The following is a 25703-nucleotide window of genomic DNA, read 5'->3' as shown; positions in this document are numbered from 1 at the left end:
AAGCATTTGAAAGCCCACACATACACAACTTCAGCAGTTCAATGTGTTAATTTTTAATCATAACAATTTGAAGAAAAAAATACAAGTCCATCAATACACGAATCGTTTACAGTGCAATATAAATAATATTCTGAACTATACAACTTGGGTATTCGACTTTGAAATGAAAGGACCTAACAGTATTTCAATTGCCTTCAAACCTTCAGATTCTCTCATCACTATATTTTATAGCATCAGCTGGAGCAGATTTACACCTCAATTTACATGGGAATCATTCCTTATTAAGACAAATAAAGTGCTGTAGCATGTCTTAACCTATATACAAGGTGTTGGTTATTAACATTTTATAAAACAACATTTTATCCTGAAATAATTTTTCTGGGCAACTTCATATATTCAGCAAGAGATTAATTACAATTACAATCATAGTGTATGTTGTCGGTCCCCCGTCTCTTCTTGCTTGACAGCTTTCCTGTGTATCTACATACAGTATATGCCTCAGTTACGCCTGCCTTTTCAATATGACTTGAATCATCTGACCACATTACAAATCTGGGTAGTCCTAAGCACTTCTAATTTAGATTTTGCAGGTACTGTAATCATGTGCGGCAGATAACTTGTACAGTTTAACAACAGCAGGGGTAACACTCACACTGGCCACCACATGAACATGCTACCTAAGAAAAGTACAGTATAGACAGCGTAAGTAGGGGCGGAGAGTGTGTTGTTGTTGTTGAAGTTGTCTCATTCCTTGTGCATCTACAACTTGGCTATGGCAGTCTCAATAACCTCAATGGCTTTGTTGCAAGGCTGCATGGGATCATATTCTGCAAAGACGTGGCATACATTCTCCATGCCAGCCTCTACGCCTTTTGCCACAAAGCCAAACATCCTGTTGGGACAAAGAAACCACAGATTAGATTCAATTTAATTCGAACAAAAACCAAAGTAGAAGAAGGAGGGTGTTTGGGTTGTTTTTTTTTCAAATTCAAGTAGAAAAGATATATAGTTGTATTATCAGTCTGATAATGTAAGCAATCCAAAACAGTCAGAAAATTACCTTGCACCAAATGTGGAACCTTTCACCCACCTGTTAGAGTAAAACAGGCAAAGTGTGAGATTAGAGAGATGAGATCTGCTTTTATATTCTCTGTTAACAAAAAATGCCATCTACAATGACCCAGACATTTTTCATATTGTGGTGAATTCAATAATTTGCCATGCAGAAAAAAAAAACTCACACAGGAGTACTAATGAGCTGAACTTATGAGCTCTTTACTCACAGTTGGTAACATGAAAGAGACTGTGACCAACACAGATTTATATCATAACATGTTGTTTTGTACTCACAATCGATTGTCTGGATCTTTACCACTGTAGCTAAGCAGGTGAGTGGGGTAATGGCGTCTGAAGAAAAGCCTATGAAGAAATGATTATGGAGTTAAAAATGTTCAGTCTTCACTAAATGTTGCACACAAACGCACAAACCACCACATATCACCACCAGGATTTTTTCTTTTCTTACTTCCTGTTGATATCTGTCAGTGTTACACCCTTCAAAGATGCCTTCAGGTTGACTACGGTTGGGGTGAAGGAACCTGAGACCTTCTCTAGTGTTGAGGACACTGCCTTTTGCACTGCACAAGGGCCCGTCAGCATCTCAGTTGGGACAGCATTCAGGTAAATGAAATTGCAAGCTATGGAAAAGACGAACATTGTGACACAATAATTTGAAATAGAGGCTGAATACACATAGACATTGCATTAAACATGTAAGGTAGTCAAACATACATTTAAATAAGTGAAGCCCCCTCCAACAGCCTCCCGGATTGTTTGTCAATTGACCCATATGTATTATACACATAGGAAACTAGGGTTGAATGGCACATTGAATGTGACATGGTGGACCTGTTGGTCGTTGGTTAAAAGAGCCTGTCACATCCACATATGTCATTGTCAGTTGGAAAATAAACATGATTTTGCATATAGATCATTTCAAATAAGATTTGGCCCTAATTTACTTACGTTGCTTACATTTATCTCGGACAGGAAACAGTAAATGTCCACCCAAGCTACCTTTATTCAATGCAGTTCCAATGTACAGGGTTATTTTGTATATTCTAAAAGCATATGCTTAGTTACACTTATGTACTTACTTACTGTACTTATACTTAATATACTAACTACACAAATGTATCACCTCACAAGATAAAATACAGATATATATTTCCTGATTGTTTTTTGCAAAGAAGTATATTTTTGGGATAGTTTTAGCAACTTGAAAAAGATTTGATTATAAAAATATTTGATTAAAAGTAATTAAGTGAATTTACTCAAGTACTTTAGTTAAATATAATTTTGAGGTACTTGTACTTTACTTGAGTATTCTGGTTTATGGTACTTTATACTTCAACTTCACCATATTTCAGAGGCAAATATTATACTTCTACCCCACTACATTTATTTTTCAGCTGTATTTACCGTCGTATCAATCAATAATCAAATATGAAGCTTTTATCTTGAATCAACAGATCTTATTCAGCTCAGATTCGTTACTCATCACAACTGGTAAAGCACAGGTGTGACTAGCATTATTGCTCTGCTCTATTTAAGAGTCTGCGTCAGCCACATTACACGTGAAAACAGGATGCTAGGACTGGCACACCAGCCTCCTTTAATGAAGGTTATTAAATACACGTGTGTGTGCCTTTCCTGCTACGATTGTTCGAAATGGCTGCTGTGATAAGGGTCAAGTAACCTGTGTCAGGTGTCTGTTGTTTGACTTGGCCGGCAGGAAATGAAGTGGGGTGGAGAAACAACAGGGCAGAGATTAATGTGTTTTCTCATGACGTTTCTCATTACATTACGTCATTTCAATTGATCTTTTATTCTAAAATATTCTCATGCAGGACTTTCTGGAATCAGTTCAGAGGAGCGCTACAGATATTTTAATCAGTTAACCTCAATTTGCAAGTTGATTTGGGACAAGCTACTGTTAGCATTCCTTACATGGCTGCAAAATAATATGACTACAGAAGCAGAAAAGGTGAGAACATAAGTATATGTTAATGTAGTTTAAGGCCACTTTTGTTACTTAAATGTAATGCCGTATTCTATTATATTTGTTTATTATTATCACTTAGCCCACTGACATAAGCATTTGTTGCTGATATTTCTCATTATTCTTCTTTTTTTATTTCTGCTATTCCTTTTTTCATCTTAGTTAAATGGCACTTGGTAAACATTATTGAAAGCTCAGTGCTAGTACAGTATAACCTTGTATCATATGCAAATTTTAAACAAATAGGGGTATTTAGGTGTGTTACTTTGTCTCACCTGCTTGAGCCTTGTCCTCTGATGCTGGTTTGTCACTTGCCCTCTCTTCTGATGTTCCCGGATCTGTGCAAAAAACAGAAGAGAGAAGAGGTTTTCATTTTTCTACCTTGTCTCGCTCTCTCTCTCTCTCTCTCTCTCTCTCTCTCTCTCTCTCTCTCTCTCTCTCTCTCTCTCTCACACACACACACACACACACACACACACACACACACACACACACACACACACACTCACCTGTATCTGGCGATAAAGGCTTACTTACCTTGGGAGTGGAGCAATAGTTTGCATGGTAAAGCGTAAGCAGAGATGGTGTGCTGGTAGACCAGGGCTGAGAGACTTCCTTTACAGATAACAGAAAATCATAGCTTAGGTTAAGCACAAGTATGATTGAGAAATTCATTCTGGAACACAAAAGGTCAGACAAAAATTATAATATTTCACTCATGCATTATTTTAAAGTGTAAATGACAAAAAGGAGCTTTACTGATTATCATTGCAGTGTAGTGTTTTCTGTACATTATTCTCTAGAATGTCTACGGTAATTTTGCTTTTTGATTTTTATCTAAATTCACTGCAGTTTTGAAAGCACTGGATATTTTGTGTTGGCAAGTTTAGGTGAAATTGAAGTTATGGGCTGAGTAAATCAGGTTAAGAATACTTTTTTTGCCTCGTGGGGATTTTTCAAAGCCACCACAGCTACACTAAAGCTCAAGTAATATGATGACATGATTTCCATTCATCTTTTCCTCTGGAATGAAATTAAACATAGAAGCAGGTACATCGGTGACGGTGTCTCATTCCTTACACCCCCAGGCTCTGATAAGAAAGATAATGGCTCTATGGGTGTGAGAACACACCCTATGAACTCATACCCTTGAATAAAGAACAAGATCCCAGCACTGATGCCCACCGACATCCCACGAATCTAGACATGGCTGACTCAGTTCAGCTGTTGGAGACATCAGCCAGACTGGGATGTGTAGTCATACTGAGGCAAATGAATTTTAAGTAGGTTTGAAGGAAAATTAATGACTTGTAGGTGTGAATCAAATTAAGCATTGTTGACTTTTACAGTACTTACCAAAGTATGGCTCCTGAGAGGAGCCTTTGATGCGTACGCCCTTCGCTGATGATTCAATAAGAAAGTGTCTGACAAGATCTGAATTGCTCTCTCCTGTTTTGATAAAAGGACAAATATCAGGAAGATTTACTTACAGTCGGAAAAGTTAATGTATAATATGATTTGATACATAATTATACATGATTCATTATGATACAGGGCACTCTTCATATCCTGCATTCCCAAAAAAAAAAAAGTCGAAAAAACATAAATCTGCAAATGAAGTAGCATCAAAATTGTTTCGTGAGTGAGGTCCATTTTTTCTTCTTAGATTGCTTACAGTGCCATAAACAACTGGTTTTCTTTTGTGTTTACACAGGGTATACTGTGGGTGGAAAAAATAACAGCGCTGTCTCCTGCCTCACCACGGATAGCTGAATGTCGTCAGACATGCTCATACACTTCAGCAGAGTTGCTAAGTGATTGCCTGTGCCTTTAAGGTCTCTGGCATAGACAAATGACGACAGCAGCACTGTGATACACTGTGTTCACGTTGTTTGTCTGAATGTTGTAGTTGTGGCATTCAAGACCTTGTCTTTCCTGTATCTGACCAAACACTGCTGTGAATTTTTTCAATTGCTTGTGATGCAGAAGGAGTCATAAGGTCAGGCCGCTGCACTGACTAGTAAAGTTTACCTGGGTAGGCAGTAGCAGTGAAGTTCGAAGGTGTTTGGTCCACCTTCATGGCCAGACCAAAGCTGCCTCTGTAGGAGGTGCTGTCTCTCACCACAAATGTTCCTGCTTCCTTGTCTTTTACCAGGGCTTCAGCTAGAATGAATTAAACATCACAGAAAATGCTTACAAACAGCTTCAAATGTGTGTTTATTGTGTATCTCTGCTGCAGAAGAATCCTACATCCCTGGAGGGGAAAAAAACTCAGAAATGAAGATGAAATAACTTCACAGCTTGAATAAAGCTATTATTTCTTCAATTAGTGACCTTTGGAGTGTTGTTTTCAGACTCTCACCTTCTGCTCTGTTGATATGTGGACGGAACCAAAACTTTGAAGTGTCCATGACGAATTTCATTGAGGGCTGACTGCCATTAAAATGGGCATGGAAACCTTAACAACCACACAGAGATGACAGTGGAGTCAGATAGTGTGTAAAATGTGGTAGCTGCCAGCAAATTAGACTACTGTGACACCTGCCACTTACTGTGAGGAGTAGATGGCTTCGAGTTTGACCCGGGGATGATCTGTGGCAAGCCAATTTCGGGGCCAGGAGAATGGGTGTACAGATCCGGTTCTGGTGCACCGTTGACTAGCAGTACAGGAATATCAGTCAAAGACCCAGAGAGTGAAGCAGGACTGCTCTGTGCTCCTCTGCTGTGAAGCTCCTGCAGATGTCCTCGCTTTGTCTGCGAGGCCTTGTCTGGGCTCCGCCTGTCATCAAATGGCCTCATTCTGGACACATCGCTGAAGGAGCCGGACATGCTAGTAAGGATGGACTCTGGAGAGTAAGTGTCTTCACTGGTCAAGGACAGGTTGCTATGTAGGAAAGAAGAAGAAATGTTTACAGATGTGATTTTAATAGATCCACATCCTATTCTACAATGTTTTTTAGTTTGTATCAGCAAACATGAACTTTAACCAAGCAGAAGAAGAGAAAGGTTTGTCCTGTCCTTAAATTTGTAACATTAGAATGAACTGAGACAGATGGAAAAGATGACGCCACATTGTTTTGGCGAATGTGGTTAAATTTTCCAGTTTGTGACTGTTATTACAGCCATAAAAGTTTTGTTCCACTATGAAATCACAAGCAAATTTCAGTCCAGTAAGTCACCTAATTAACTGGTCAGCCTTTTAGGATGGATAAGGTTTTACAGCATATTTACAAATCGCTGCATGTACAAGATGCATATTTTAAACTTGGTTAATGGCAGGCCTTGCATTAATTGTGAGTTTTACCTGCCGAGGATGTAGCTGGTGTCTGAGCATGTTGACATGGAGAGGAGTGAGGTGGCACTGTTTCTGTTGGAGTGCGACAAGCGCAGGGATCCTTGGGAAAAGGCTGTGTCATGCTTTGGTGAGGGATTTCGTCGGGGTGCACTTCCACATGGCAGCGGAGGCAGGGAGCACGTAGGGGAGCTGGAGAATACCTGCGTGCAATGGGTCCTGTCATTGAGACTGCTGTGTGCAGGGATGGGTATACAGGGTGACGTAGATGGGACCATGGTGGGCGATGAGCTGGAAGAACATCCCCTAGGGACCAACATGCAGTGGGAGACATCTTCATCTGAGCACGAGTCAGCTGCGGATGAAGAGGAAAGCAATAAAACTGAAAAACTATATTGCAAGAAATGCCGTGTAGGATGTGACATTGATACAGTCAGTGGAAAAACCCTGCGTGATCCATGATTTCTTGGACTTCATTCTTTGGTTTTCTGTTAGCAAAATGGGCTTGGCCTAAACACAGTTGCTAATATACTCACCTGACGAAGACATTCATAGTTTTCATGCAGGTACCAGCTTGCAAAACACAGACCATGCCTTCCAAACTACATGCTTTGAGAATTGTGCATTTCTGCCATTCTGATGATACCAAATCAGCTAGAGGAGTCCCAACTTGTTCTTGTGCACTTGAAGATCTTTCTGCCTCACTGCGTTGACGGGCACTGAGTGAGTTTATGCCCTCAGGAATATATTGTAGCCCGTGGTCAATGTCTGAGTCAGATGTGTGGCATCTGCAACCAAAGTTACATTATAGAGACTAATGTTCATACGGAAATATCAACATCTGCCTTGCCCTAGGTAGGTACTGTGGTGTGTAATGTTAATAGGGGAAATGCTATATTTGGCAACAATAGGAAGAGAGTAATTAACACAGCACATGAACTTCCTCCTACTGTTTTAACCTCTTTGATGAATTTAAGCTACGGATTGTCTGATTTCTCATGACTGTTGCTGGATTTTACACATGGCACTCAGTTTCACAAACATACAACCAAACATCTTTCAAGAAAACATGAGCAACAGGAAATCCATTTTATATGCTTTGTTGAGTCTCGTGCACACTTTATGAGCAGAGCGGGTCTGAGTGAAGACACTGCTGTACCACCCTCATACGTGATTTGGTGGTGAGTTTCTCTGTCTCTGTAGCCCAACATGTGCAGGGTGTGGTACTAGTCTGGGCAGTAATCCCGGAACAGCTGAAGGGGTGCAATTACCTCATGATTAAAAAAAATAAAATGAAACAGTCCTAAATAGGCTGGGTAAATTTCCAGAGCCCCAGGCCATGTTTACTATAAGTTTTATAGGAGTTACTGTGGTTTTACTGTGCTGTGTCACGTCTGTAGACTTTTGTTGACCTTGTTGTTTAAGTAAGAAGTAAGTTAGAAAATAGCAATGGAAGTTTGAAAAAACTTAAAAGCAAAGTGGCTTTACAGTCACACTGTACCTGTAGGAGGGCTAATGCACGAGGGACTTTTGTTGACCTGGATAGGTTCAAATGTCGGATCCAGTTCCAGGATGAGCTGGTTGAGATTATCCAGGGAAATGTCGAGGTCAGGGTCACCATGGTTACTGCCGGGCTTTGTGAGACTGGGATGTTGATTAACTGTCTCCTGCGCCGAGTCCAGGCGGACAGTTTGACCCACTCTCAGAACGTGATTGGGAATCATATGGTACATGCCTTTAGCTGCAGGCATCATGGTAGGAGAGCTCACGGTCTTCTGGGACCACCAAAGACAGGAATATAATGGTGGGAGATCAGTTACACTGTCTTCACTGGAATAACAGCCTCATGTTTGTCCTTTTTGCAAAACAGACCCATCGTAAGCTTTCTTTCCCCAGATACTTATGTTCTAAGAAAATGAAGTGCATTTTGGCCACTGATATGAGATATACATAAACACCCACCTCAAGTTTTTCATTGTTTCATTGATTTTTGGTGATTAAAGCAACAACTTGCCAACATTTGCACTGCAGCAGCGGTCAGACTTTAATAAGAAATGTTCTTCAGAAGGTTTTTTTCATTGCAACTGTACAGTGTTGTCTTATATGGTAAGACCTCTTGTGTAACCTTGATTCCAGTGTACTGATATTGACCAGACTGAAACAATAAAAAAACTCAAAAGTTGTTGTAATCAATAAAGAAAATAATCAGTACGTGTCCCAGACTGCAGAAGTGAGAACATGTAGCCCACATGTGTCTCAATCCTGCATTAAACCACTTGGTGAAAAAGAACACAGGCAGAGTAAAGGGCTTACTTCAGTGCTTATATCATCATCAATAGCTGTGGGGGAGGATACGGGGGATGATCAAGCACATGCTGTGTCTCCCTCTCTGTGTTTCAGATGAGGCGTGGTGCTCAGTGAATCACCCAGGTGACTGATTGTTACCATAACTACACTAGTGTTTTCCTACAACAACCAAAACTTTTTTTCTGAACAAAGTATTTTTGGAAAGTTGCAAGATAACAAAAATCTGCATGTGTTCTATGGAAAATTCAGATTATTCAGGTTTTCACTTTTGAGAATTGCAAGATAAGTTTCACAAAGCTTCACCTTGGTCAATAAAATAAAGTGCCATGAAACAGAAGTGCATTATGAGCTGTAATGCAACTGTTGAGTTATTGCTTTTGGTCTTAATTAATGAGAGCATACATGTGGAACATCATAACTTGCTTTAACCTATTTATGTCTGTGCTACAATCTGGTGAAATGATAGTAATAAAATAGTTTTAAGACTACATTAATAATGAACTGGGAAAAATCCAATAAAAATGAAGTACTGTTGATATATTTATTAAAAGAATGCATATTTTTTTACTGCAACTGATATCTTGTACATTCTATCACATATCTTACTTAAGGTAAAGAATGGTCACTTACCTTATTTTCTTCTGGTCAGGATTCTACTGCTGCCTTGCTCTCAGACTTTTCACTGTTTTACTTTGACATTGCATACGTTACATGCTTTTATTAATGAAATCCCAACCCTTTTCCCAGTCAGCCTATCAGCACCAAGGATCACTAATTCCTCTGATGATGTCATCTGAACAGTGTAAAGTTTATGGCTGGAGGGGTGTGTTGTTTTTTGTTTCAAGAATGAAATCAGATGAGTACACAAAGCTATGACTTAAACTGTTTTACAGTAAGTGCACCAGTACATGTTCATGCAAAGTTCTTCCACAACATAATTTGTAATGTTGTGCTTGCTAGCATAGACACTTGCTCATAAGAATTTGAACATTAGTTTGATATATTAATAACCTCCCGGGTGCATGTAGCCGTGGAGGGTTTTTGCAGTTAATACAGTACGGTAGGAATTGTTGAAACAAACAGGAGCTTGACTGCATTAATCCATTGTGTGTTGCATTATCATCTGCTATCATTCAGAGACTCATAGTAGCTTTTTATCTGATTTCACTGCAGGTATAGTTTTACAAAGCCAGTATTGTATGTGAGGTTATTGATGCAGCTGAACATTTCATTCATTTTACTCCCCTACTCATAACTGTGGCCACATTTTTGATGTAGGCTTCCCTGAGGTTTAATAATTTTTTTTCCTCTAAGCTTAGGTCAAGCAAATGTGTGTTTAAGATTTAGTCTAAATAGCAACATTTTCCTCTGTTTTCACTGAATTGAGCTAGTCCCGATCGCTTTCCTCTAAAAATCACAGTTGATTTTGTAGTTGTTTTAATAATGCAGGTCAGTCTGCTCTGGGTGTTTCTGCTCTCCTGAACCTCAAAGTCCAGTGATCTCCTCAGATTAACGATGAGATGGTTGTGTGTAAAAGACTGTAGAAAGAAGAGTGGAATTGGAGAGTATTCGACTCTACTGTACATTTTCCACTCTCAAAGATTATTACACATATACAAAGATATTTCTTAATTAGATAATTAAGCAGTCCCAAGGTGCACTAACTTTGAGCAACCATAAACCTGTTTTTCTTTTTAAATCACTCACTGCTTGTAAAATGACACACCTCAGTCTATTTTCACACTCGTCGTCGAGGACTGAGGAAATTTGGTGATCTTTTATCTCCATGAATACAGTCAGAGCGTCTGTTGTACCACTTAGCTCCTTAGCTTGTTCTGATAATATTCACAGATATGTTTGTCCTACTGTCAAATTGACATAGTTGGCAATTTTGATTCTGCAATTGAATTACTTGTGAAGTGCCTGTTTGGTTTTTCCTATGTATCAAATCAAGTGGTCATGGTAACCTTTAATGACTAGGTGTGTCCTTGTGCTCACATGACTCATCGAGGGTCAACTCCTGTACTGAGATATGTTTCCCTCCACATAATTTCTGTTGGGCACATTATCGCCCGCTGTGTCTTTTATTATTGTCATGCTAATGATACTAAATGTTTACATTAGTATAGTGCTTATATCAGCCTCTGAATGAAATCTCGACAACGCTGGCAAATACTATAGAAATTATTTACCACCCCTTAGCTCTCCCAGCTATTAAAGGTTACTTCTATGAACAGAGGGATATTTTTAATCAACGGCTGAACTTTTACAAACATTTAGGCAGTAGTTGTTACTTCAAATTAAGACGTATTTAAAAATCATATCCTCCTTCAGCTGACCAAAGTTCTAAGACTTATTTTTTCCTCGTCTCAATTATTGCAATGCGATGAACTCTAATTTAAGTCTTGCCAGTGTCTGTATTGTATTTTTAACTACAATAATAGATCATGGCAGTTTTCAGCAGAACTACCACAGCCACAACAGCACTTCACCTCACTGCTGCAGAGGATGACACACTGCCTAAAGCCGCTTTAAATCAAGAGACTAACTCAAATACAACTTCTGCAACATTCTACTGTGAGATTTCCAACTTAAGCTCTAAAGTGATTATACAGTTCCTCTGAACTTCACTTCACAACACTGGCTTTCAGCCAAATTTACAATTTGATCTAAAATTCTTGTCATCACATTAATGAGAAGAGTAACTGTAACCATAAGCGTTACACGGTTTGGCTGCACCTTACATTAGTGACTTCTGATTCATTAATCCCTCAAGTCCTTTGAGTAATGTCTCGTGGTTGTTATGCAATTTGACCATCACTCCAGTTGATCATGTTTATGCTTTCCTTGTTGACAGGTTTTGTAACAGTTGCCCAATGGGGGTTTTGTTGCCAGGTTTCATAACACCTTAAGATCTATTTTTCTTATATAAGGAAAATCGTCTTCCTAGATAGAAGTCAAAGCATATGGCCAGTAGGAGTTCTTCAAATCCCGCTATTTAGGAAAGTATAAGTGATCAAAGTCTCAAAGTTATGACTTGATCATACCTCTAATTGCTAAGCTTTTTACTGCTATTTTTAATTCTGCATTCATTCTGTTAATGCAGCATTTTGATGCTGATGTAATCAGTACATCTGAGATCTGTTTCAGTGAATTTAGTCTTATTTAATTATCTTAAATCTTGCACATAGCATACAATACGGGAAAGAGTTGAAATAAAATCCTATAATAAAAAAATATAAAACAATATATAATTTTATAATATTAAAAGCATGACAGAACTTTGTTTTGCTTGGTAAGTTTAATGTACATGATTTGGTGCTGTTCAAATGGTGGAGTAAAAGCACTGTAGGTTTTTCTTTTTTTCATTGACACTGTGGATTTGTGGAAATACTACACACTGTAGCCAATACAAAAGAATAAGCAAGGCCTTCTTTGATCTTAACTGACAAGAATGAACACAGAGACACCAACAAAACAACAGCAAAGACCATATGTACTTGTCTTTTATATGATACCATCTGCTATGTACATGAAAAATATTGTTGATTTGAGACTTTGATCCTAATGTTATGCACTCCACTGTGTGGTCTGCAGGTGTGAATAGCCATTCTGAAACAGCTTTAGGGAGAGAATGTGGTGGTTGTCTCAGTGTCATTGGCCGCTGAGCTCCTCCTCCTGGCGCAGGTGTACCTGAAGAACCTCTCCTGGCTTATGCATCCAAAGTCCTTTAGCAGCTTCAGGAGGTCATGACGAAACTTCACACCAATAAAGGCATAGACGAAGGGGTTTAGGCAGCACCTGAGGAAGGCCACACACTGGGTGACATCAGTGGCATAGAGGAGACGGTTCTCATAGCCGCAGTCCTCGGTTCCCCCTTTTGCTGTGACAACTGTGGTCCAAAATAGGACCAGGTTATAAGGGACCTGGCATACCAGGAAGACAGCTACCACAGCGAGAATTACCTTTATGGCCTTGTTCCGTTCAAAGTTACGAGCCTGGCAAAGGGTCTGGACAATGCTGCTGTAACAGAAGGTCATGACAAAGAGTGGAAGGGCAAAAGCCAAAACAATCTGGCTTGCTTGGATGCCGACACGGAGCTTGTCGGAGGTGCTGGAGTAAGGGGTGCAGGTGTTGTTATTGATAGTGGTGTATGTCATTTCTGGTATGGAGAAGATCATTGCTGTAACCCAAATGACAGCTGATGACACCTTGCTGAGAAACACTGCTTGGGAGCGGTGGCGGTGAGCGGAGACTGCTTTGGAGATGACGAAGTAACGGTCCACACTGATGAAACAGAGAAGGAGCATGCTGCTGTAGAAGCTGACCTTGTAAATAGTGTGCATAGCTTTGCACACCACCAGGCCCAGCACCCATTCCGCCATAGAGTTGGCTGCCCAAAAGGGAAGCGATAAAGCAAAGACTAGGTCTGCAAAGGAGAGGTTGAGCAGGTACACATCTGTCATGGTCTTGAGACGCTTGAAGTAGAAGAAGGTGAGGATGACAAGTAGGTTCCCTGCCAGCCCCAGGAAGCAGATGGAGGAGTAGAAGGTAGACATAAACCAGAGGCGGAAATGGCGGTTGGATTCTTTCACACACAGCGCGGGAAAGTCATCGTAATCCACATTGGAATAGTTATATTCCGAGTAGTTCGCAGTGGTTGGATTTTCTTCATGCTGAGACAAGCAAGACTGTATTCAAAGACAGATTAAGGGATCACATGACAGCAAGTAATCTGAAAAATTAAAAGCTAAATTAAGCTATGTGGATATGAATTGCTACAAACATCATGTTTTCTTTGGTATTTACAACTATAACGGAAGCCACGGTACTTGTCTGCTTTTCTTACCTTAAAATCCATTACCCATATCAGCACAGCTGGCAGAAGTTTTTGGAGACCTGAAACATTGATTGAATTCTTAGATGACCAAATACTGTAATAGTATGATTGCCAGTCAAAACTGAAGTAGCAAAAGGTCAAGATATCTTGACCTTTAGTCCTTAGTATGGTTCAAACACGAAAAAAAAAGGTTTGATCCTACACTTCGCATAAAGCAACCAGCAGCTGCTTTACATTAGACCCTACCTGCATGGTACATTCTACATCTTTCATAAGCCGAGTTTGTAACCCAGACTTTCTGTTATAAATGGGTAATTTCCAAGCCCGAAACTGACATAATTTAGTGACATTATTTGAGAAATTTTCTTGGACTTCACAAAGTTTCTCCAGAGCTACAGAAGACAACATACAATTGTTTTCAAAGATTGAGTCATATTCCCTATTACTAGTGAATTGACCTTTTTCACGGAGTTCCCCTTTTAATTGCCAGCATATAATGGTTGTGTTTCTGTTTTGAATGTGTTTTCAGATTACTGGGGATATTGTATAGCATACTTTTAGAAGTAAAAGACTTCCTGTGCAGCCATGTGGTTTTCTTACACGTAGTTCTGTATTTTTATAAAAGCTCTGAGTAGTATTCATAAGTCATAAGGTATCCAGTCATTGACGCTTTTATGTTAAATGTGAAGTACTACATTTCAGTAAAGACTGCACCATTAGTCAGATAAATTGACTCCTGTTTGTCTGTTCTTACAGGAAAATTGTCACTATTTGGCAGGTTAAATGAAACAGAAATTAAGCAAAATGCAGCAATAATGTAAAAATGACTACAGACATACAGTTCCGATTTACACATACATGAGGTCAGCCTCACAAAACATGTCTATGTTGCCAGATTGTACTCCCTATTACAGTGGATTGAACAATATCGGCATTGACATAACTTTTGATTGATTTTTCACTAATTTTACACATGGATGTCTGTGTTACACATAATTGATTAAACAGTGTAATCACATAATAACTGTCCCTGATTAATTTGATAGCAGAAAAATTCACACAGCTTAAGTTACTTTTTCCAAATTTGCTATAACATGGCTATAATTAATTTTTAATTATTACTTGAGCTTATCTCTTTTAAACATAATTTTGATGGCTGTTGTACAAGCATTCATTCACCAAACACATAATCCATCATTTCAATTACTTTGGTTAAACTCTGATGAGGTACTCACCACTGCCAGAATGCATGTTGACTGAAATTAGTACGCTGTAGGTAAAGCCACTACACAGATTAGCTGATTGTCTGTGTTGGATGGTGGTTTCCCTTTGCTGAAATGAAAAAAAAAACCCTGCAGTTCTCAAATTTTTTTCTCCTGAGCCTTCAAGTATCATAACTCAAAAAACCACAGGAACACCCTGAAAAATGAACAAAAAAATATTATGAGAAATTATAAATTATTATATATATATATGTATATATATATATATATATATATATACACATTAATAAAAGATATTACTTTTTTTTAATTATTGGTACTGCAATGTATTGTTAATTAAAATATATAGACTAGATCACTTCAAAGTGTAATGGTGTCTATCATTAGATGTAATTATATATAACTACCATGGCACTTCGACACTAGAGAACACATGGAGACAGACCGCTGTGACTCAAAAGATGAAACTAGAACCACTCTCTGTAGTCTCAATTCCGTTTATTATCTGTTTTGAAAGGATAAAAACATTACAAAAATGTCTAATGTACCACAACACTTCGGTAAAATAAATACAAAAGGCGAGGAAACACATACACAACTCATGTCAAATTAATAGAGACCTTCTTTTGTGTTATTTGTGAAGTTAGATGGGTTTCATCAGTTTCCAGTTATTTACCATGGTTAGCCACAACTCATGCTTCAATGAAAGGAACCTGAGAAGGAACAGAGGCTGAGGTATGAGGTAAGTATTGCATCTATGCAGATGAGTTGTTTCTTGAAAACCACACTTTCTGTTAGGGACACTAGGACTGTTCAAAGCCACACTTTACTGTCAGTAGATAGAGATCTGACGGATTTTCCTAAAAATAACTCAGTTTATACTTCAATTTATTCAGTTGTGTTTCCAACAGCATTTGCTTTTCTATTACTATGTAATTTTAAATATATAAGGGAGACAGAGTCTTGTTGAATTGGACAGCACATGAGGACTTGCAGAACTACCCTTTAGCCTACAAATGCACAAGATCTGCACATGCTTCTGCACACCTGTATCGCTGTGGTTGTGGTTTCTAGCTTTCACTTGAAGCAGTGATAACCACTCAGCACAAAAATGGCAAGCTGCAATGCAGGGTGCGTCTTTTACACTTAGAATTACTATCAGAACTGAGAATTACACCTTAAAAGAGCCTGAAACCAAGTATCGTTTATTTCCCAAAAGGTGTAAGTTATTCCTTTAGACAGTAATGCTGAACTTTGCATTACTGAACCCTCAGGAGGATTGCTAGTTCTGCAAAACAGGAAATCAGAGCCATTACCCTCTCGTCTTACCCACTTCCCTTACCTGTACTGTGCAAAGGACAAATATGCTATATGCAAGTGCACTGTATGCACCAATGAATGTGTGATACAAGCCTTGGCATACTGTGATACAGCATACCTGTTTTAGATCATTTATGCACCATGAGTGCTTACTGTAATGTATTATCAAAGAATACAGTTTTACCGTGTACTTTTAATAGCACTTCTATACCGCATGTTTGTACTGTAGATGTACATTTGTATGTAATTATTGTAAAATAGTCACCTTGTATTAAACATTTTTAAAAAATTAATTGAGAGAACTTGTTTAGGGTAGAAAAGTTTATTGGTATAAATATGCAAAAGGAAATTCATTTTAAGACTGCATATGTTTATGACTGCTCTTCAAGCTGTTTTACGACAACATGAAAATCCATGTTTAAGCAAACCTCGTTACACTGTGTACACAATTACGGTACATTTAAAAGATTTCTGTTGAAAATTGCAATATTGACCATAACACAGATTTGTTCTAAGCGTACTGCTTTTGATTTGATTGACAGCAAGCAAACTTGAGAACACCGATAGTTGAGCATTGTACAGCACTGATGATCAAGTGATATACTTATGGATGGACTGGGCTGGGCCCAGGACAACCAATACACAAGTATGATAAAAATGCTGATAATAAATAACAAAAATAACTATTACTAATGACTACAAACTCCTGAGACAATACTGTCACTGTAATACTGATACAGAGAGTAAACAAGTATTCTCCTGCCAAGGAGATGGTCACTCAGCTCCACTCTTCACAAGTATGCCAACTTATTTTAAAAAATTGCAACATGCAAAAATAACAATAAAAGCAACAATGACACTACAATACAAAAGACAACGTTAAATATAACACTGAACAATGTTTGTTTCATGTGACAGCTTTTTTTCATACAGACAGTCTTATTTTGCGACAATCTAGGATCTGCCAGACATAGTGCTAGAGATATGTATCAATATGTGCTGAAGAGGGCTTGTCTGGGTTATTCCAAATGGCAATGCGGCCTGTGGAGGAAATATAGTGCTTTCTCATAGACCTTTGTGGCGCAGTCAGCAGCCATTTACTTTAGACAGGACCATTGTTACGTTGGCTTCAAGTGCTTTACATTTTTCATTCATTTCTATTCAGCGCATGTTTGTGAGCCTTGGTGTTGTAAAACTCAACTAAAACATCATCTTTGCCTCAGGCTTGTTAAACATCGAGCCCATCGGAACACTTTTCATACTGTATACTTTGATAAACTGAGATGATACTGTGCAATATATATTATCGGAGGATCACAGGCCAACAGACATTATAACAGCCTTACAGTTTACAGACAGTCAGGCGTTCAACTCAGTGGGCTGCTCTTGCTCTGCTGGGCCCCTCTGATGGCTCACTAGTCGGGGCATCTTCTGTCTGAGCAGAGGTGGTCTCTGAGCCTGTGTTACTGTCACTGGTTCCCTCCTCCATGGCTCCCTCTGGGACACTCTCCTTGTCCTCTGATGCCCCTTCCTCACTTCCTGGATGGGCCTCAAGCTCCTCTGAGGCCTTCGGCTTCCCTGAGTAAAAGAAAAAAGAAAATTACATGATCTAAAAATCAAGAAGCTCCGCAAGAGAGCCAGATTGCGCCAAAGCCACAAATAAAGGCCAGTGTTGCTTACCTGGTGTATCTGTGTCGTTGGATTCTGTGTCCTCGCCTTCCTTGTTGCTACTTTCACTGAGAGAATTTTGCTGGGACTTGCTACCATGTGTTGCACAAATGTGTTTTTCTTCTTCTGCTAAGACACAGGTGGGGGCCTCTCTTGCACCTCGGTCTCCTGAATCCTTCTCACGCTCTGCCATCCGTTTGCGGGCTGCCTCTTCTGCTGCAGCAATCTCTGCAGAAATCTTCTCCATGTCCACCTCCACTTTCATACAGCACAGCTAAAAAGTACAGTAATGGTGGATTTAATGTAGACAGGTGAAAAAAATTGCTGCACTCTTGAGCTTGCTTGTAAGTGTTCATTAAAATCATACTTTTTTTCCCACTTGAAGTTTAGTTTTTGCTGAACATGCATGTGAAAGTTACACAGAAAGTAACAACTTACTTGATGTAATTAAACAATGTAATTGAGTGAGAACAGAGTTCTGCTCTTAACTAGAACAGCGTCTCAGTTAATGTTCAGTCTTGACGAGACTCAGAGATTCAGTGAATAGAATCTGTCAGAAGCTCTGGAAAGGATAAATGGCGCCGTCTGTTGTGAACAGTGAGCAGTGCATTCACTTGCACAGTGCTGCATCTCGTTTCTAAACAACAGTCATTATGGGGGCTACAAAATCGCAAATGTTGATAGCAATATGACTGCCAGAACATGTGGATGGGCTTAGGAGCAGCTGGCGGCTGTAAGGCAGATGTAGACTGACAAATAACCAGAGCTGCATACTGTACAGTTAAACATGCAAAATGAAGCTTGCGTGCAAGAAAGTGATGATCAAGCTCAATGTAAAAGATGTCTACCCTTTTGAGCTCATTTGTGAATGACTCTGTGGCTTCGATGAATTTTCTTTTCTTGTCTTGGTGGCGGTCTTCAATCTGAAGCAACTCTGCCTCCAGCTTTCTCTTCGATACAGGACACACAGGCACCATGGTAATGGCATTATTAACCCATAAAAAAAACGAAGCTCTCAATGTTATATGCCACCATTATTTGAAGATTAGAAAAACCAAAATTTGATCATACCTGGTGTACCATCAAAGACTGGACCTGACGTTTGAGGACCTGCATGCGAGCAGTGGTAACAACTGACCGCACATCTGGGACTACGCTCTCACTTAGAATCTCACTGATCAGACGGTGGTTGCGTTGGAAACGAGCTGCTGCCGAGTGCTTTATGGAAAACCCGTCGTCGTAATCTGAAGATATGAAAATATCTGAACTGTTACGATTGTCTTAGTACAGATGCTTTTTACACACCTGCCAATACGCAAAGAGCAGAGATGTGTTATACAGTCACCATCAACGAGTATGAGAGCTTCAGCAAACTATGTCACAAATGATACCAAACAAAATGATGCAAATACTGCTGTATCAAGACACTATTAACATGATGAGGATATTGCTCAGTATTTAGGGAGTTAGACTTAAGCAGAGGCGGGTTGGGCAAAATAAATTCTAAAGCAAAGCAGCACCGTCACTGTTTGATGAATGGGACAAGTGGTTAATTATCACCCACTGTGTGTGGACAGAAGTTTTAAGACTTACTCTGAAATTTTCATTCGTCAACAAATGTTAGTCTTTGTCTTAAATGTATACTCATTTGCCATTTAAATACAGGATGACGGTGCAGAATGGTAAAAACCAAATACAGTTAATCTACTGTGCCTTAAGACAATATACATCCCTAGTTACTTTTTCCACACACTAGAGTCTAGATGTATTCAAATAGGACTTTTTACTTTAAACTCAATTTACCTTTTTTTGCAGATGCATTCCGAATAAAATACATAACTACAGTACTTTTAAAACCATCTTTGACCATGATTCCAGCTTTAGATCTGACACTGAATTTGTGAGCCATTGTTTTGGTACATTTATATTTGTCAGTTCTCTCTCAATCTCCTTTGCACGGGGCTTTGTAAGGATGTATGGGGAGAACATGTACTGTATACAGCTATCCTCAAGTCAGTTAAGACATTTTCAAAAGATTTCAAGACCCATTCCCGGACTGCGTTTTATGCAATACTTGTCTTTTTTGCAAACCATGTGTTTTTGACAAACACAAGAAATTAACATAGGTGTTACTCTTCAATAAAAGGTTGGTAACTGACAGCATCGAAAAAGAAATTCGTGTACAGCATATTGGTATGGAAACACTTCAGGCTTATTTGGTAGATTCAGATGCGATTAATGTGACATGGAGGATCTACAGGATCATGTCAAAAGTTTAGAAAGTCATTTATTAATTGATACTTGGTTGCATAGCAATTAATTTATCACTATTAATTTGGACATTTAAAGAAAGGATTAATAAGAGGCCAAATGAGTACATCGAATCCTTCTATAGAATGGATTAAAAAAGAGGATTTACAAGCCAGCCAGCTAAATGAAAACAATACCAAATAAAACAAACAGACTCATCAAAAATTGACTTGTTAGATCATAAATTGATCATGGAATCTCTAAACCTGTTTACTAGTACAGTTTTTACAAAGTATACAGTATATATAAGTAGCTAATATAGAGCTGGATTGACAAATACATTTAACCATACAATTTTTTACAATGATGCAATTTTTTTCTCAATCTGCATTTTTATTGATCAGTTAGTGTCCCTTTTATTTCTCCATTTGTGAACACTGTTTAACACTATCATATACGTGGCACTCCTTTTCGGCTTTGTTGTGGTAAAATTTTGTTTTTCCCTCTCTGTGATGCAAAAAGAGCTCTTTGAGGGTACCACCTGAACTTGCCGCTCCTGTGCACCCATGTGTGCACCCCTGAAACTTTCCAGAGAGCAGAAATGTATCTCATCTGCCATGTTGAAAGCTTCAAAGGTGCTCACATAGGTGCTCCGTCAGCACAACAGGAAACAGTCAAGGGAGGTAGTACATTCTAAAGGAAGGGTGTGAGAATTAAGCTTCTTTTATGGTCACAAATTCAGTGGAATTCAGTCTCACCAACGTGTGGGATATTTGTCAACTTCAACTTTTAGCGCAACGTGTTCCCTATGCGTGATTGATGTAGTTTCAGGTTATTTTGCATTACTGATTTTAAGTAAGACCTTCCGAATGCCTAAGGTCCTGATTACCTGATTACATTACACCCAAGACAAACTTTAATCTAATATAGTTTATGTGATTTTACTGGTTAGTTCTACTACTGAAAATAACCACCAAAAAGACTTCTCACAAATGCATTTTAAAACAGTGCATGATAGATACATCAATTGTTTTTGACTTTACGTCTCTAGCAGGCACTTGTATCTCTGTGAGCTCTTCCGATGCTGTTAAACACAGAACAGGAGAAACTGGTACATAGCAGCTTAGAGAAGAATTTCTTTAAGACTGCATTTATTAATAAAGCACAATCTCAGAATATGCAGCCGCCTGGAGAGCTAAATCTTATTTAATCACTGACGTACGTGCAGTCGTTTGAGAACATTACCCACAGGGATACCAGCTCTGACATTTTTATGGTCTGGGGTGTTTTTCTGAATAGCAGTTGGTTTTATCTGTAGTTTTCCTGTACGTGATTATCTTCTACTGTAACCCAGCCAGACCCCAGACAAGCATCATTTCCTTGAGGTGGGTGTAACTCAAACGTCTTCTCCTGGCTGGTGTGTCTAACGTGTGTGCGTCAGTCTTTAAAACAACAGAGAAAAGAATGTAAATTTTGCAATTATGTCTAAACCAATGCCAAAAATAACTACAAAATGTAAACAGTTTTGCAAAACAAAACAGACAAATTTTGTTCCATTTTGCAGCTTAAAAACAAAAATGGCATTTCAAAGGTAGCATTACCAAAAATGTAGATGGTTTTAGCAGTGTAGGAGGAGGGAAAAAGATAACAGTCTCTTGGTGTGTGGACTGGCAACTCTGTGTGGTCGTTCTGCAGTAATTACAGCTCTGTCACAGTGCTCTAAACCTTGGGAGACAAAGCATTTAGCCGAGTGGCCTTACCATCTGGATCCTCTGCTGGCTGAATACTCATGTAAGGCTCGCCCTTGTCCAGTCTGGACTGCCTCTGGCGGCTCTCCTCTTCAAGAGCTGCCTCAGCACGGCTTTTTGCATTGACGTAGGCCAGGTAGGCTGGCGAGTTGTGATAGGCCTTCATGCTCTCATTATACTCAATCTACGGTGGAGAAGATGACAGGAATGACAAGGAAACAAGTGGACCCTCATTTCTATCAAATACTACAAGATAAGGAAAGAGGTTTACTCAGGACTGTTAGAAAGGAAGGAATGATGACTGGAGGGACCCACAACTGTTGGAGACACATCTACTGGTCACCCATCAGAAAAACCCCATGAACACCCCTTGTAAAACAACCAACCTTCTCTGCTTCGTAGTCATTCAAATAATCCTGTTTCTCCTCATCAGTGAGGTCCCTCCACATGCCACCGATTATCTTCCCAATTTCCCATAGCTTCAGATCAGGATTGGAGGCTTTTACTTGATCCCAAACCTGGTGATGAGAACCAGACATGGGTGTGGGGTTGGGTTGGGTTGGAGGGGCTATAAGTGGTTATCTCTTTGCAGAGAGGTCACAAACCAGAGGAGGCCGTGTGCTTTAAGCTCCATCTCCAAGTGGATAAATCCCAATATTTGATGTGGACTGTCCTAGCTAAGTCCTGGCTTAATTTGGCTCGACACCTACCTCGATAAACAACTGTTAGTGTTTGAAACAAAAATGTACGTCTTACTTACTCTGAGCTGATAGAATATATTAAAAGCAAAGCATCCCTTTCTTCCAACAGAGCACATGTTGATGCAAAAAGCAGCAGTTACACACTGTGTACTTACCTTACGACTATATCTCATATATGGCATCAATGGCTTATCAGGTGGCTTGGGTGGCTTTGGGATATTTATTCCAGAAGAATTCTGGTAAAGAAAGAAAGTGAGTCACCTTAAGGCATGGTTGCTGTTGAGTGATCAGACAACCATTTAAACATGCTCAGCTGAGTATAGCTTGTGAAACTACATGCTGGTGCATGGTTATGTAATTAGACATATAACTATCAAAAAAAATTATTGGAATCAAAATTATTGGAATCAAATACAAATGCATCATAGTAATTTCTTAGCACTTCAATTAACTTGATTTAATTAATGACATTTTGAGGCTATACAGGAGTCAGGAACCCTACAGACTACAATGTAATACTGCTGGCTGTAAAAAAAACAAAAAAACAAAAACAAAAACAAAAACAAAAACAAAAACAAAAAAAATCTCACTTAAGCTCAGATTTGCCCACTGCGAGACATAATGCCATTATCCGAGTCAGCCAACCACAGCTTGCATGCAGCGACTAAATTACTGCTCAGCAGCCAGAGCCATGCTGAGCAGCGAGTCTTTAATGCCATGGCAACACTGATGGCATGGGTTACTTAACATGGCTGTCAGAAATGCAGACTTTGGAGGGCAGGTGGTATTTGAATACACACAGATGGACTCTTAGCCAGTCTGCACCATGATGGAAATAGCAGAGGGAGTTTGGAATGACACGCATTTCATATTCAGTCCCAGTAATGGAATGAGTTAGGCTTCTTACACTGACTATTCTGCAACATCTGTTCTTTGAACAGTGGAAATGCAAAAATACATCCAATGTTATTTGTTCTGAACAAAGCAAAGGTCAATCTTGTGAAAAGCTCCAATGATATTGATGCTTGCAGAGGCTTCTGCAGTGTCTTCATTTGACTAAGCATGTTGACTCTTCAGTGTTGTGTGAAACTTAACTAAATTTCTCCACTTGGACTTTCCTGACATTTTCGTACACCTTGTTTTCTCTATGTTAATATTCATACCGTTACCCGACTGTTGCTGCTTTGGCTCCCTCCCAGTCTGTAGTTGTTGTAGGCCAGATGGCTGTATGGGTTGTACCCCACAAACCCGGTAGTGTTGGGCATTTGCTGATGGAAACAAATGAGACAGAAACATGAATGAGAAATGACATAAAAGAAGGAGAGGAAAAAAGCCCAAGACAAAAAATAATAATAATAATAAAGAAACCAATGAAAGAAGCTGGGAAAATGCAAAACAAAGAAACTTGCATTCATGCTGGGACTATAAGGAAATAATCTTTTCAGAAGCAGTGGCGAATCAGCACATCAGTCTGTGTAACTAACAGGGTTTGTGAATTCAACAAAAAAAGCTGGTCTCTTTGAAAAATATATTCTGATAAAGCATAAACTGTAGTAAAATAAAGTTTCCAAACTCCAACATCAACTTAATTTGGGATACCTAGTTAATATTGGGTGCTAGTTAGGAATACTTACAGTCGTGGGGGCAGGGGGAGGGGGAGGGGCATAGGATGGTCTCTCTGTTGTGAAAGAAAAGGTCCAAATCAACATCTGCATCAGCCCAGTGAAACAGCAAACTATCTCCAGTTCTCCAACTTAATTTGACTCAGCTAACCCTATTTGTCAGTGATGTCTACTAAATGCTTCCTACAGGAAATAAAAACTGTCACTACCAAACTAAGACCTATATCACTGGAACCCCCCGGTAATGATTGTAGTTCACTTATGATATTGTAGTGTTATGGTTATATCGTTTCCAATGGTTTATGGAAACAGTAGATCTGATGTATTTGAGCATGCATTTTAATACCATCACCTCCAAAGAGATTAAAACACTCCCAGTTCCTTACTTGACATCTTTGAAGAGAGGAGTGGGAATCAGTCTATTCCAGTCATTGGCTCTGTAATGAACACATTTTAGAGTAGGATAACATTTCATATCGTACTGATGAGATGAATTGTGTTGTCAGAATGCTTCATACACAGCCCAAAACAAAGAGATGCCGATAATGACTGTCAGACAACAGAGCTTGCTTACACTGCCTAGCATCGACGTTAGCTTGAAGTTAGCTTAACGTGATTAAGAACATTCAGTGTCTCGAAAAACTGGAGGTTAAAACTTGCAAGCCATTTCATGTTAGTAAAAGTAATTATATCAATAACAACGTTGATTTCTTTAAGGATGCATTAAATCCTAAAGGATTTATGACTATTTGCGTATGGTAGCCGGTGAAAGACCACCGGTAGCTGACATTAGGTCCGACTGATTTTCACCTTTCATCTAGCGCTGCATCTCTGCGGGATCCATAAACGAGCTGTAATTTAGCTAGCAAGCTAACGTTTGCCTGCATTCATGCTAGCTAGTAGCCAATATTGTAGCTACAGTCATTTTGTCGTTTCTTTTTAGCTAACGTTAGGTTAGCTAGTCTGCAGCAGAAGCCAGAAATGAATGTAGTTAGCGTGCATGAAATGATTTTAACTGTAGCGTAATTATACAGTTTTGACAGTAGACATTCAATATATGTGGTAAGCTCAGCAAAGCAGCTTAACTGACATTGGTTGGTCTAAATAACCAGCAGGCTGGAGGCTAGCTAACTGGTTATTTAGCTTAGCTACCTCAATGAAAAGAAAATGACATCTTTGAAATATTAGCATGCAACGTCGAGTCAAACCAACACATCTAAAGATATACAAATTCCCATAGATTTTGATGGTGATAAGCAAGCGTGTATACTAGATTGATGGCCAGAAAACTCACCCTAAAACCTTTAGTCCCCACCACAGTGTGTAAATTGTGGCTTTGACAGGGAAGGCTAACCACCTAGCTCAGAGAAACGGTTCCCACAATAAACGAATGAAATGGGGTCCACTCATAAGATTCCTTCAGAATCTTCTAGAATTGCACCCCCACCCTCCTCTCACTTCAGCTGCGCCTTGCCTCAATACTGATGCCCATCGCCCTCAACTGTCACTGCTGCAGCTCTCACTGATTCAAATGACAGGAGAAGCACCTTTCTCCTCAAAGATAGCCATTCGGAGAAAAAGAGAAGGTGTCACGACAACGCAGCGCTGCTACATCGGATTCCACGTTGTACCTACATAGCTTTATATTTAAGCTGCAAATGTGCATCATCA

The 25703-nt window shown here is 39.2% G+C and overlaps 3 protein-coding genes across 8 annotated transcripts; all 3 read right to left on the bottom strand.

The window, feature by feature from the left end:
* Positions 1–88: 88 nt before the first annotated feature.
* Positions 89–9342, bottom strand: LOC120799729 (tensin-4-like). Of its 2 annotated transcripts, none has more exons than XM_040145052.1 (13): positions 9291–9342; positions 7855–8128; positions 6366–6708; positions 5614–5945; positions 5424–5519; positions 5093–5224; positions 4418–4510; positions 3599–3676; positions 3337–3399; positions 1526–1697; positions 1351–1419; positions 1061–1090; positions 89–892 (listed from the first exon to the last, which is right to left on the bottom strand). In XM_040145052.1, exons 2-13 carry the CDS (start codon positions 8105–8107, stop codon positions 760–762), a joined length of 1794 nt encoding a protein of 597 aa, XP_040000986.1. In that variant the 5' UTR covers positions 8108–8128; positions 9291–9342; the 3' UTR covers positions 89–759. The 2 variants fall into 2 exon arrangements, with proteins under 2 accessions (XP_040000986.1, XP_040000987.1); XM_040145053.1 differs by having other exon boundaries at positions 7855–8125; positions 9291–9331.
* Positions 9343–11965: 2623 nt separating this feature from the next.
* ccr7 (chemokine (C-C motif) receptor 7) lies at positions 11966–14794 on the bottom strand. Of its 2 annotated transcripts, none has more exons than XM_040146695.1 (3): positions 14736–14794; positions 13510–13559; positions 11966–13351 (listed from the first exon to the last, which is right to left on the bottom strand). In XM_040146695.1, the coding sequence occupies exons 1-3, from the start codon at positions 14749–14751 to the stop codon at positions 12284–12286; spliced, it is 1134 nt and encodes a 377-aa protein (XP_040002629.1). In that variant the 5' UTR covers positions 14752–14794; the 3' UTR covers positions 11966–12283. The 2 variants fall into 2 exon arrangements, with proteins under 2 accessions (XP_040002629.1, XP_040002630.1); XM_040146696.1 differs by having other exon boundaries at positions 11966–13336.
* A 2319-nt stretch (positions 14795–17113) lies between these two features.
* LOC120799744 (SWI/SNF-related matrix-associated actin-dependent regulator of chromatin subfamily E member 1-like) lies at positions 17114–25620 on the bottom strand. Of its 4 annotated transcripts, none has more exons than XM_040145076.1 (11): positions 25327–25620; positions 24419–24469; positions 24045–24088; positions 23574–23678; positions 22566–22646; positions 22096–22227; positions 21722–21893; positions 18783–18955; positions 18560–18661; positions 17724–17985; positions 17114–17621 (listed from the first exon to the last, which is right to left on the bottom strand). In XM_040145076.1, exons 2-11 carry the CDS (start codon positions 24423–24425, stop codon positions 17416–17418), a joined length of 1284 nt encoding a protein of 427 aa, XP_040001010.1. In that variant the 5' UTR covers positions 24426–24469; positions 25327–25620; the 3' UTR covers positions 17114–17415. The 4 variants fall into 4 exon arrangements, with proteins under 4 accessions (XP_040001010.1, XP_040001012.1, XP_040001011.1 ...); XM_040145078.1 differs by having other exon boundaries at positions 23580–23678; XM_040145077.1 differs by lacking the exon at positions 25327–25620 and adding an exon at positions 24843–25234.
* Positions 25621–25703: the final 83 nt, after the last annotated feature.

The sequence above is a fragment of the Xiphias gladius genome, chromosome 15, assembly GCF_016859285.1.
Source record: "Xiphias gladius isolate SHS-SW01 ecotype Sanya breed wild chromosome 15, ASM1685928v1, whole genome shotgun sequence".
In the NCBI taxonomy this organism is placed as follows: Eukaryota; Metazoa; Chordata; class Actinopteri; order Istiophoriformes; family Xiphiidae; genus Xiphias; species Xiphias gladius.
The sequence above is the reverse complement of the archived record's forward strand: the minus strand, read 5'-3'. Positions and strand labels throughout refer to the sequence as shown.